Source organism: Fistularia commersonii, chromosome 36 (genome assembly GCF_037954325.1).
Source record: "Fistularia commersonii isolate RoL2024-O1a breed Wild chromosome 36, RoL_Fcom_v1.0, whole genome shotgun sequence".
In the NCBI taxonomy this organism is placed as follows: Eukaryota; Metazoa; Chordata; class Actinopteri; order Syngnathiformes; family Fistulariidae; genus Fistularia; species Fistularia commersonii.
The window spans coordinates 1,337,967-1,349,839 of NC_141319.1; the positions used below are offsets into that span (position 1 = coordinate 1,337,967).

At 46.0% G+C, this 11,873-nt stretch overlaps 1 protein-coding gene across 1 annotated transcript; it reads left to right on the plus strand.

The window, feature by feature from the left end:
- The first annotated feature begins 2,231 nt into the window (after positions 1-2,231).
- Positions 2,232-9,476, plus strand: slc35d3 (solute carrier family 35 member D3). Its single transcript, XM_086143152.1, has 4 exons — positions 2,232-2,722; positions 4,411-4,621; positions 4,895-5,052; positions 5,970-9,476. The coding sequence occupies exons 1-4, from the start codon at positions 2,498-2,500 to the stop codon at positions 6,678-6,680; spliced, it is 1,305 nt and encodes a 434-aa protein (XP_085999278.1). The 5' UTR covers positions 2,232-2,497; the 3' UTR covers positions 6,681-9,476.
- The last annotated feature ends 2,397 nt before the right edge of the window (positions 9,477-11,873 follow it).

Consider the following 11,873-nt stretch of genomic DNA (forward strand, 5'->3'; position numbering starts at 1 on the left):
AAAGTAACATCCCGTCTTTTCCCTTCGCTGGTTTGTTATCGAAAGGTAATCCGGGAACAGGAAGTGGAACTGAGAAACAGGAAATGACCTCAGAACGACACCCCTCTCTTTTTTCAATAAGAGGAATTTCTTTTGTAATTCTCCAACCCTTTAGCATGAGCGATTATGATGATGATGATGATGATGAATGTCCCTTGTTTCAGTCCGAGCCAATCACAGCTGTCCCGCTGATGATGCGTGAAGGTTCCTCCGTCCTCCAGCCAATCAGGCTCCTCCTGTCTCTCCCACTTCCTCCTCTCGCAGATGTCGAATGCCGGCTCCGTTAATGTTGAATTAAAAACGGGTACCGCGTTTAAAGGTCCGAAAGTATGATGATGTTGGGGGGGAGAGTCTTGAATCTGACTCCACTGTAGGGACAACATTTCCCAAAACTTTTTTAATTATTGATTGTCTGAGCGTCCGTTAATGAAGGACTTGGGAGGCGGGAGGCGGCGTTTGAAGTCCCGTGATGACGAGCTGCATGTTAATGGGGAACCTCCGATTGTTCCCCTCGGCTTAGTGTTTTAACTGAAATTACTCGGGCTAATCTCCGTCACCTTTAGTTTGTGGAATAATGGAACCTCTTCCCCCCGCAGAGACGCGCCCCGGTCTAAATCCGCGGCCCGCCCTAATCTCCTCCCGCTTGAAAGACTTTCCGTCTCGGCGTGTTAATTGGAAGCTAATGGTCGGCGCTCGATAACGCCGGATCTCCCCGCCCTCCCACCCGTGGCCTCTGAGCTGATTTCCCGATGAAGTATTTCAATTAAAATGTTGTCCGGAGCTATTTCCACAGCTCTGAGGAGCCGCCGGTCCCTGATAACCAGGAGGCGGAAAGACGGACAGGTCTAGTCGACGGCCATGATGGCCGACGTCCAAGCCTCTAATCTGCAGGGGAAATGTCTGCAGTCAGACGTGAGCGTCCAAAAGACCTTTTCTTCTTCTTCTTCATCTTCTTTTTCTTCTTCTTCTGGCCTTTTCTTTAAACTGCTTCAGTCACATCCGACACCCGGAGAGAAATGTTTCCTTGAAATTGAACCGCGACGCACTCAAGACTCCCTTCTTTTACGGATAAATTGAGTCCTTGGACAGAATCTTCGGTCCCGTTGCGCAAAACCTTAAAAAAGGAAGAACGAGGAAAACGCCTTCGTCAACGGCACAAAAGTCGGCCATTTTGAGCTGCTAAGATTAATTGATGCCGTATAATTTGGGATAGTTCATTCATTCCTTAAATCGACAACTCATCCGAGATAAATTATCGAGACAAATTCACTCATTCATGTCATACAGAATTAAATTCTTTTTTTCAGTCTCAGAAAAACAAAACTTAAAGCAGATTATAATGATTTATTCCTCCGTGTTCCCCTCTGAGCTTCTGGCCAGGGGTTCGGAGGCTCCTGATGTTTCTGAAGATTTTGCGATCGTTGTCTCATCAGCCTGTTGAAAATTACAGCTTTTTTTTTTTCACGTTTGCACGCGCTCAATTTTAGCCGCGACCGGAATGCAGGTCACCGCAACGTCGCCCTGGGGTTGCATGACCCTCCGATGGAAACCCGTTAACCCCGTTCCCTTGGTAACGTCTCAGCCCGAGTCTGTTGTCAATTCACTGTTTGACGGGATGATCGTGCAAACGATTCCCGCGTTTAGATATAAAGTGTTACCATGGTAACGGTGTCCCCCGCTGTGCTAGCCCTGTTTTATGGCGCGTTTGTCTCGCCTGATTTTGATTCGCGAGGCGACAAGATCGACCCCTCAATCAGACGTATGCCTAAAACTCTTCAGAAGGGAAGGTCTTTCGTCCAGGTCGTTTTGGCTCGACCAATCAGCTATCCCGCTCTTCCTACCCCCCCCCCTCCCCCACGCCCCCTCAGGTGTCCCCTTTCCGCTCGCTTTCCCGGGTCGCTTTTTCTTTTTCCTTTTTTTTTTTTTTTTTTTATTTCCCGGGAACCTTTCGGCTGTCGCTTTAAATTTACGACGCGAAACATCAGTTGTTGGATTCCTGCCCGGTGCCCCCCTCCGAACCCCCACCCACCCACCCAACCAACCAACCCCCGCCCACCAACCTCCCCCAACCGACAATTCACTAAATGAAGTCTCTCTCTCTTTCTCTCTCTCTCCTCCCCTCTTACCCCTCCACCTCTCTCAAACAGCCTCTGCGGCAGAATGTCATATTTCAGCGAGAGTCTCCCGGAGGACGAGCTTTTCTCCTGCGCTTTCTGAACTCCGGGGGGGGCGGGAGGCGGGGGATTCCCTGCTTCTCCACCTCCTCCTATTTTTTTCCCTCATCCACGGCTTCATCTGAAAGTTACCGGAGGATTTTTAAGCGCCTAAAAAAAAAAAAAAAAAGAAGACAAAACAAAGTGCAAGAAGAAGGAGGAAGAGAAATGTGTGATCGCTCAGAGAGCAGGAGGTGAAAGTGGTGCGTCTATTCCTCATCCTCATCTTCCTCCCCTGACCGGCCATGGAGGTGTTCAGGAGCCGTCTGCTGGGCATCACGGTGGCCGTGGCCCACGGCGTCTTCTCGGGTTCCCTCAACATCCTGCTCAAGTTCCTCATCAGCAACTTCCACTTCGGCTTCCTGACGCTGCTGCAGTTCCTCACCAGCGTCACGGCGGCTCTCAGCCTGGAGACCCTGCGGCGCCTCGGCAGGGTCTCCGTGCCCCCCTTCAGCATCCAGCTCTCCAAGGTAAGGGGAGGAGAGGAGGGGGGGCCACTAACTTCAGGGAAATCCAATGTGGTGGTGTTTGATTGAAATAAAAGTAGATTTTTAATCCTGCGGGTGGGGGAGGGTAAGAAACCTTTTTAAATTCAGCAATATTTAAGCAAGTGGGTTTTAATAATCACACCCGGGCTTTATTCCCCCCCTGACGATTAGGTGAAAAGTCACCGATTCCAATAATCGATGTGATTATTAATCCGATTAATCACATGTTTAATCCGATTAGTCATGTTTAATCACTTTAATCATTTCTAATTCGATGCTTCTATTTTGCATTACTTGTATTTATTGCACATTTATTGTTGCTGTTCATTTTATACCAATATATGCTGCCTGGACAATTGAATTTCCTCATTGTAGGATCAATAAAGTCTGTCTTATCTTGCCTTCAATTTTCACACATGCACATACACACACAAGTTCTGAGAGCCACGCAAAAATGTAAAATGTAATATTTATTTGTCCCCCGCTAAAATTCAGCTGTTTCTGAATCCAGGTTTAGGTTGAACTATTTTTATTGGTTGATTTGTATGATTCTTATCTATCTATCTATCTATCTATCTATCTATCTATCTATCTATCTATCTGTCTATCTGTCTATCTATCTATCTATCTATCTATCTATCTATCTATCTGTCTATCTGTCTATCTGTCCGTCCGGACAGAGCTGATTGACCCAGAGGCAGAATGATTCACAGGTCATTTACTTTATCGGCTAGCGATTGATCGGCGGGCGCCAGGCCAATGTCTTAATACATCAAAATGACCTGACTTTTCAGTTGGGGGCGGGGGGTTAAAGGTGAACCCCTGCGACCTTTGACCTCCGGCAGCACCAAAGCTCAAAGCTAAAAGTAAAACCCAGAAAAAAGAAGTTTGAACCTGTTTAGATGAATCTTTACTGCCAGTTATATATTGTTGTATCGTCATTGTTAAACAAATAACTTTGAAATAGAGTGGAGTGTTTGAAGCCATGCTTGTCATATACGTGCACGCCCTCCAGGACCCCAAACCCCCCCGTCCACGGGAAGCCTGACCCCCCTGGGACTGGGACGGGGACTGCTGCCTTGTCGGCCTCCAGCAGAAACCAGAGTTGTGTTTTATTTGACTTTTATCCTGTTGAAATGGAATTGCATTTTCAGTCTTTTCTCCTCCCTTCAGGATATTTAGATACACACACACCTAAAATATCAAACACTTCCCTTTTTTGTCAAAAACTCTGGTGAAAAGTGAGAATACAGAAGTTGGTGTTCCCTGCAGCTTTTGCTTCAATAACGGCTGATCAAGGGTGCGTTTCTGAGGGTTAAAATTGTGTGTCGCCGCGGAAACCTGCATCGTCGCCGCCCTGGAGGATGGAAAACACAAAAGGTGCCTCCCTGCAGGAGACCTGGAAACAATCCCTCTTCACTGAATAGATATAAAAAAAAAAAAAACATCTGACACCCAATGATTATTGATTTTCTTCGGCCTCATTGGAGCCAATCACCGGTGCGTGCCCCAGTGCTAAGTGCGTCACTAAGGTGTTTATTTTTTTGTGTTTCATGCTAGATTTAAGTGCTCAGATAGGTTACGGTGGTACTGTGAGTCTCCCAGCGTGAAAGAGTTAAAAGCATTTTTCATTGATTTCATTTAATTTTCCTTTTTTTTTTTGCGTACAGGAGTTCGGCCCAGTGTGCATCCTCTCCACACTGCAGTCGACGCTGACCCTTTGGTCGCTGCGCGGCCTCAGCCTACCCATGTACGTGGTCTTCAAACGCTGCCTGCCGCTGTTCACGCTCAGCATCGGCGTGTGCATCCTGAAGAACGGCGTCCCGTCCGCCGGCGTGGTGACCGCCGTGCTCATCACCACTGGGGGCGCCGCGTTGGCTGGTAAGCACAAACTACGAAAAAGCTCCCGTCGGAGATTCACCCTCATCGGTTTCACCACCTTCTGATAAAATGGCCTTTTTTTTTTTTTTTTTTTGCATTTCCTTAAAGATCCCCAGAGCCACGAACAAACAGATAATTCACTTCCTGAATCCGTCTGTGTTTTTCTCCGAGTTGTTTCTAATGGGCAAATTCATCTTTCGGGGGTTTTAATCTCACTGCTAATCTACTTCCCCTGCATCCCCGGTGGGTGTAATCCCCCTCCCCTCCCCTCAGGCGCCGGCGACCTCACCGGCGACCCCTTTGGTTACGTCACCGGCGTGCTGGCGGTCATCATCCACGCCTCCTACCTCGTTCTGATCCAGAAGACCAGCCTGGACAGCGAGCACGGCCCACTCACCGCACAGTACACCATCGCCGTCATGGCGACGCCGGTGAGCAGAGTTGACCCGGAGCTGAGGAGTCCGTCCCGCCGCCGACCATATTCTGAATCAGATCTGGAGCGTCTTGTTTTCACGACCAGCAGAGGTGGCGCTCGGCCCTCGCGGCCTCCCGGTGGTCAAATGTGGAACTGCGGGTGCGCGTCGACCAACGCGGTCATAAACTGATGTGCGATCTGGAGACATTTCCAGAAGAGACTTTAAATTAAAATATTGTAATCACATTCTAGAAACTGGGGCATAAACCAGACGTTTGTGGAGGAACAAACAGCCACCAACTGAAAGTCCAACTTTTGCGTATAACGTGTGACTGATGTTTGCTGTTTTCTAACGCAGCGTTAGCACAGCGAGAAGGTCCCTGGCTCTATACAATATGTGAATTAATGAGTGAATGGCTGTATGTCTAGATAAAATGTATTTGTAGTGAACTGTTGTATGTCTTTATGTGAATGGTTTTGTGTCTATACATAACGTGAATGAAAGAGTCTATATTGTGTACGAATGAACGAGTGAATGCCTGTATATGATGTGTGAATGAGACAGATAAATAGTTGTGTGTCTTTATTATATGTTAATGAGTGAATGAATAGTTTGGTGTCTGCATATAACATGAGTGTATGGTTGCATGTCTATATGACATGTGAATGAACGAGGGAATTATTTTGTGTCTCACAAAATAGCGTGAATAATGAGTGAATGGTTGCATGGCTGTGAATGAAGGAGTGAATGTCTCCGTATGCGGGATACATGGTATAGAGAATGAATGAATGAATAGTTGAATAATACAGGACATTTAGCACATTTTTCCCAGGTATTTGCTTTCTAAGCCTTTATGAACAGACGTTTGCGGATGTTTATGTACCTCAGCTGACGTTGCTCTGTTCTCTGGCTGATTTGTATCCGTTCCCCAGGTGCTGTTGGTTTGCTCCATCATCTCCATGGACGCCGTCACCATGTGGTCGTACGCCGGCTGGCAGGACCCGCGCATCCTGCTCATCTTCATACTGTGTATCCTCATCGGCTGCGCCATGAACTTCACCACGCTGCACTGCACCTACATCAACTCCGCCGTCACCACCAGCTTCGTTGGCGTGGTCAAGAGCATCGCCACCATCACCGTCGGCATGCTGTGCTTCAACGACGTGGCGCCAACCGGCCTGTTCATCGGTGGCGTCGTGGTGAACACCGTCGGCTCCATCACCTACTGCGTGGTCAAATACTTCGAAACCAAGAAGAAGAGCTCGTATGAAGATTTGGAGGAGGCGGGGAAAGACGGGTCGCCGTCCGGCGAGCCTTACCTAGAAAAAACGGCAGTGAACGGCGGAGGGCCCGCCGCCGGGGACGACCCGGGACAGGTGGAGGCGGGAGAAGGTGAGACGACGGAGGCGCCGGGCGGCGGCGTGGCGAACGGCGGGCTGAGAACAGGAGACACGGGCGTGAACCCGCGGGTCATGACGGAGGCGGAGCTGCTGGAGATGCAGCGGGAGCACCTGCACAGGGAAACTGCCGCCGTCGGCACGGAGGCCAGAGACAGCTACCTCGGCGTGTGGCGCTCCATCAGACACCTGCAGTTCATGAAGAAAGACCCCCTGGTGGACAACATGGAGCAGCAGAGTCCGTGAGGACTGGACCCGGATGTGGACCTGGACCGGCAAAAGGAGGAGAAGACAAAACTTCAGCGAGGAACCGTCTCCGTGGCGGCGGGGGGTTAGCATGCTTCAGTTTGAACCCCCCGCCTCTGTCAGCAAGCCGGTAAACCAACAGCAGGTCTTGAAGAAGACAATCCACGTCCTATCGGGGTATCGGCGTACACGCCTCGCCTCGGTCGTCTCGTGGTTCGGGTCTAGTCCCTTCTCTTTGTCAGCATGTTTCTCGCTGCGCCGATGCTAAATCATCTTCGTCCAACCAGCAACTCGGCCGGGGCGCGATCGAGCGCGGCCCCCTCGATGCCGACCCATCTCCTCAGGGAGGGTCTGAGAAGGGTTTCGTCCATCAGGTGCAGATAAATATCATCTAATCACAAAAATAACTCAACGCAACGCAGCTTTTTGTAAAAATAAGTGCCCCGCCCCCTCTCAACACGGATACCGCTTCCTGTTCTCGTCCCCCCTCATGCTGACTCATGCTGAGACTAGTGCGGCAGGTGCTGCGGTGCCAACCTCTTTTTGGATCCGCTTTATCGGCCCCTTGTTGTTTGCTTGCCATCGGATTTCAGCCGCAGGGAGTTTTTCGAGAAATCAGCCAGGGTTTTGTTTGTTTCGGAAATTTAGCGCCAGGTCCAGTTTACGGACAAACCTGTTTTAGCTTGTTACACCCAGAGGGATACACTTCCTCCTATCTGGCCACCAGGGGGCGCCGCCACTGTTAAACTGCAGTTTTCCTCTAGAGTCAACCGATGATGATGAGTTCTCTCTAATTTCCGGGTTTAGTGAACTTTCTTTTAAATGTTTCTTTTTTCGCAACAGTCACATGTTCATTCATTCATTCGTTCAGGACTCGGGATTGCAGGGATACCGGAAGCCGTCCCAACTGTCATTGGGCGAGTTGCAGGGTACACCTCGACCACGGGGGGCATGCGCACAGCGGAGGCGTACGACTATTCACCCTCTCAATCACACCGGTCAGTCTGTGGTCTCCACTATGGTCACCTCCTGCATGTTTTTGGACTGGGGGAGGAAATCGGAGAACCCGTAGGGAACACAAGCAGACACGGGTAATATTTTTTCTTTATAATTTCTCATTAAAATGGATTAAACAATGAACCGGGAAGTAAAAAGATATGAAGAACGGCGGGTCTGTGCTAGCAACTGAGGCTTTTTGGTTTTTGGCAGGGATTGTGTTGCTTCTGTCCATGATGTTAATGTTTCAAAGTCTGTCTGTAAAAATCTGCCCACAAAGTGTGAACAATCGGCCTCGACTGTCGGGGTGAACCTCGGGGGGAGACGTTAATAAAATCACTGAGACGTGAGGAGGCCGATTAGAACAACCTCCCACTTCTGCATGCTGCGCGTCGGAAGAAATGTCCGGACAGTTTGAATCAAACGCTCCGTGACCAGAATTGCAGACGCCATCTTTGTTTTGGGGGAAAAAAAAAAACAACTGCTTGATTGGACAGCGGCAATTGGTTGGATGTGTGTTCTGACGTTCTGACAACAACTTCATTTAGAATCCGATCTTTGGCTGTCCGCAATTTACAATCCAACGTCTTCCGAACTTCTGACGCAGCCGATCATCGTTTACCGAAGTTCAAGGCACTGAGAGGTGGTTTTAGGCACTGATGATCCAAAATCATTACTTATTCATAATTTGAGACTGAGAAAAAATTCGGAATATTTCCTGAATCTTTTACCGTAATCGCTGTCAAACTGACTACTTCAAAATCCTGCTAATTTATTTTTTGTTGATCTGAAGAGCTGTAGGAGTCTGAATCCTCTGACGGGACGTTTAAAAAAAACCATCATAGAGGGCAAACAGGAAGTGATGTCACAAGGCCGAAGGCGGGGTGAAGCAGGAGGCACTTCAAACAGATGTATTGATCGATATTGATTTCTCCCCTCCTCGGTCCCCAAACTTCATTTAACGCTAGAAGAGCTGTGAAGTAGCCAGGAGGCAGTGTGTGTGTGTGTGTGTGTGTGTGTGATGGAGAAATGAAGCTCAACCAGTTGGATGGGTGTGATGTCAGAGGTGAAAACGAGTTTGGGGAAGGTGTCGGTGCTCCCCTTTGTAACGTTAAGGGTGACATACATGCACACACACACACACACACAAACTTCGATTCCATGCCACATTTTAACTATTTTACATTTTTATTTTTTTTAATCAAAACACACTTTAGGTTATTTTCTGCTTGTATTTTCATGTGCCAGTGTAGCTCTACTTCTGACCAGTAGGGGGCGCTTGACCAACCTGCCATTTACCGGATCGACTGATCAACTGTGTTAAACTTCCAGAATTTGATTAAGGTGCCGTAATTATTCGAAGGTTACTTGAAAACCTAGCAGAATGTCGGTATTTCTAAAATTACGTGCAAAAATTACTTTTTTTTTCTTGAATGCGGTTTGGAAGGAGGGGACGGGGCTTGAATAAAAAAAGGCTAATAAATTGTTCATTATACTTAAAAAAAAACATGTAAGAGATTTATACTGAGCTCTTCTCAAGATATTTGATATTCTGCAGCGGTTCTGTGAATGTGGTGTTTTGCATCGTGACGGAGAGGCAGCATGTTGGATGGGAAAAATAAACCCTCATGAGCTCTGCTGTCTGTCTGTCAGTGTCTCTGGGAAAAATAAAATGGAGAAAAAAGAGTGGTGGTCACTTGTTTAATGAGAAAACATACCTCTCTAAAAAAAATAAGCAGATTCATTCTTTCATTATCCATTCTACTTCTTCTGCAGTCAGGGTCACACTGATTTATCTTTCGCTTGGGGTGTTTAAAACCCCACATATCTTCTGTTGCTTTGTAAGGCATCTCTGAGTTTCCCAAAAGGCACATTAAAATTACAATGTAATATTATTATTATCATTAATAGTAGTAGTAGTAGTAGTAGCAGTAGTAGTTGTAGCCATACAACCAACCATTATCTACCGCTTATTCTGCACTCAGGGTTGCAGGGATGTTCTTATAATTTTTATTTGATAATCATAATAATGATAATGTACATACACACATGATTGAATGAAGTGTCCGTTAATGTGATATTCTGTAGGAAAATGACAATATTTTTCATAATTTAGTATCAATATTTTTTCAACATGCGGAAGCATGTGGATAAATAAAATGACATGTTGTATTTCCACAATATCACCCTTCTGCCATTTATGTTGTTTTTTGCAAATTCTGGACAATTTTCAAATGGTTTTAAACAAGCAGTTTGAAGCAGTTTAATATTTACTTAACTAGTTTATTTAATTCAAAATTACTTTTCTATCTTAATATTTGTCAGCAGACCCTTATATATTGTGAATTAATATTGAGTGTTGTTGAATAAAATGTCATCCAGAAGTTACTGGAATTTGAATTAAGACTTAATAATGAATGAATGAATGGTAGGATTTATTGGTAAGGGTGTCATTGTTCAAACGTCTGCTGAATGTCACTCTGAAAAGTTGATTGATCATTGATTATTGTGAAGCGGTGGCTTCAGTTTTTACATGAAAATATTCCAGAGCTTTTATTTAAAAGTAAGCGTCAAATTATCACCTTCATACATCTTTTGGAGCGAGTGTGTGTGTGACAATTGAAGCCAGTTGTGTGAGAACGCATGTGTGTATGCCTGTGTGTGTTTGTGTGTGTTTGTGTGTGTGTGTTTTAATCTCCAGGCAACATGAAATTGAAAAATAAATTGAAAATGTATATAATGGCGACGGGCTACTTGTTTACGGAGGAGTTTCTATGGCGACAAGGATCACTGTACAAAACCACTCATAAAGTCTCATTGTGAGGCATTGTGGTGTGTGTGTGTGTGTAAAGTGTGTGTGTTTGAGAAAGAGAAAGAAAGGGAGACGTAAAAAAGAAATAATTGTCATTTGGAGTGTGTGTGTTTAAGAGGTTAAGATATAATTAGAGGTAGAGAAATAGTTTTTAATCTGGGAGTCTGTGTAAGATTTGCAGTGTGTGTGTGTGTGTCCAAGTGTTTCAACGTCATGGCTTTTCTTGTCCTCCCAGATAAAAGCATTTTTTTAAATCAGTTTTAATTGGTGTTTGGGCTTTAGCATTCGTTCATTGATGCTGAGAAATGGGAATGACGTGTGTGTGAGTGTGTTTAATAAAAAAAATAATTAAAACAAATCACTTCATTATATTTGATTTATATGCATGAAATGGAAACTTTATGTAAGCAAAAAGACAACTAGACAGAAGATTATGAGCAGGCTGCAAGGGACTGAAACAAAATAAATGAATGAACGAGCGAACGATAAGCGAATCGACCTCCAACAAACCCTATTCTCTGTATGCTCCTCTCTCACACCAACTAACTTCATGCCCTCTTTTACTACATCCATAAATCTTCTCTTTGGTCATCCTCTAGACCTCCTGCCTGGCAGCTCCATTTCCAGCATCCATCTACCAATATATTCACTCCGCCTCCTCTGTACATGACCCCACCATCTCAGTCTGGCTTCTCTGACGGACTCACTGCTTATCCTATCCATCCTGGTCACTTCCAAAGAGAACCTCAACATCTTCATCTCTGCGACCTCCAGCTCTGCTTCCTGTCTACTCCTCAATCCCAATGTCTTTAACCCGTACAGCATTTCTGATCTCACCACTGTCTTGTACACCTTTCCTTTCACTCTGGGTGATACTCTATCTCACATCCCCCCCGACACTTTTCTTCACCCATTCCAACCTGCTTGAACCCATTTCTTCACCTCTTCTCCACACTCTCCATTGCACAGGACTGTTGACAAGTACTTCAAATCCTCCACCTTCTTGATCTCCACTCCCTGTGGCCTTACCTATCCACTAGGGTCCCTCGCATTCATATATATACTTTGTCTTGATATGACTAACTTGAACTTCTCAGTCACACCAACAGCCCACCGCACCATTCTCACATCTTGCATACATGTCCTGCACCAGTCTAACATACTTTTCTGCCGCTCAAGACTTGCTCATACAATACCATAGTTCCTCTCTCTGCCCCCTGTCGTATGCTTTTCAGTTCTACATGGGCACAATGCAGCTCCCTCTGATCTTCTCTGTACTTCTCTACCAGCATTCTTAAAACAAACACTGCATCTCTTGTACTTTTTCCAGGTATTAAGCTATACTGCTGCTCATAAATGCTGACTTTTGCTCTCAATCTAGTTTC

Coding starts and splice junctions, on each gene's coding strand:
- slc35d3 (XM_086143152.1), top strand. CDS start 2,498: ATGGAGGTGTTCAGGAGCCGTCTGCTGGGCATCACGGTGGCCGTGGCC. Junction 4,622..4,894: donor TGGGGGCGCCGCGTTGGCTG/GTAAGCACAAAC, acceptor CCCTCCCCTCAG/GCGCCGGCGACCTCACCGGC. Junction 5,053..5,969: donor TCGCCGTCATGGCGACGCCG/GTGAGCAGAGTT, acceptor TCCGTTCCCCAG/GTGCTGTTGGTTTGCTCCAT.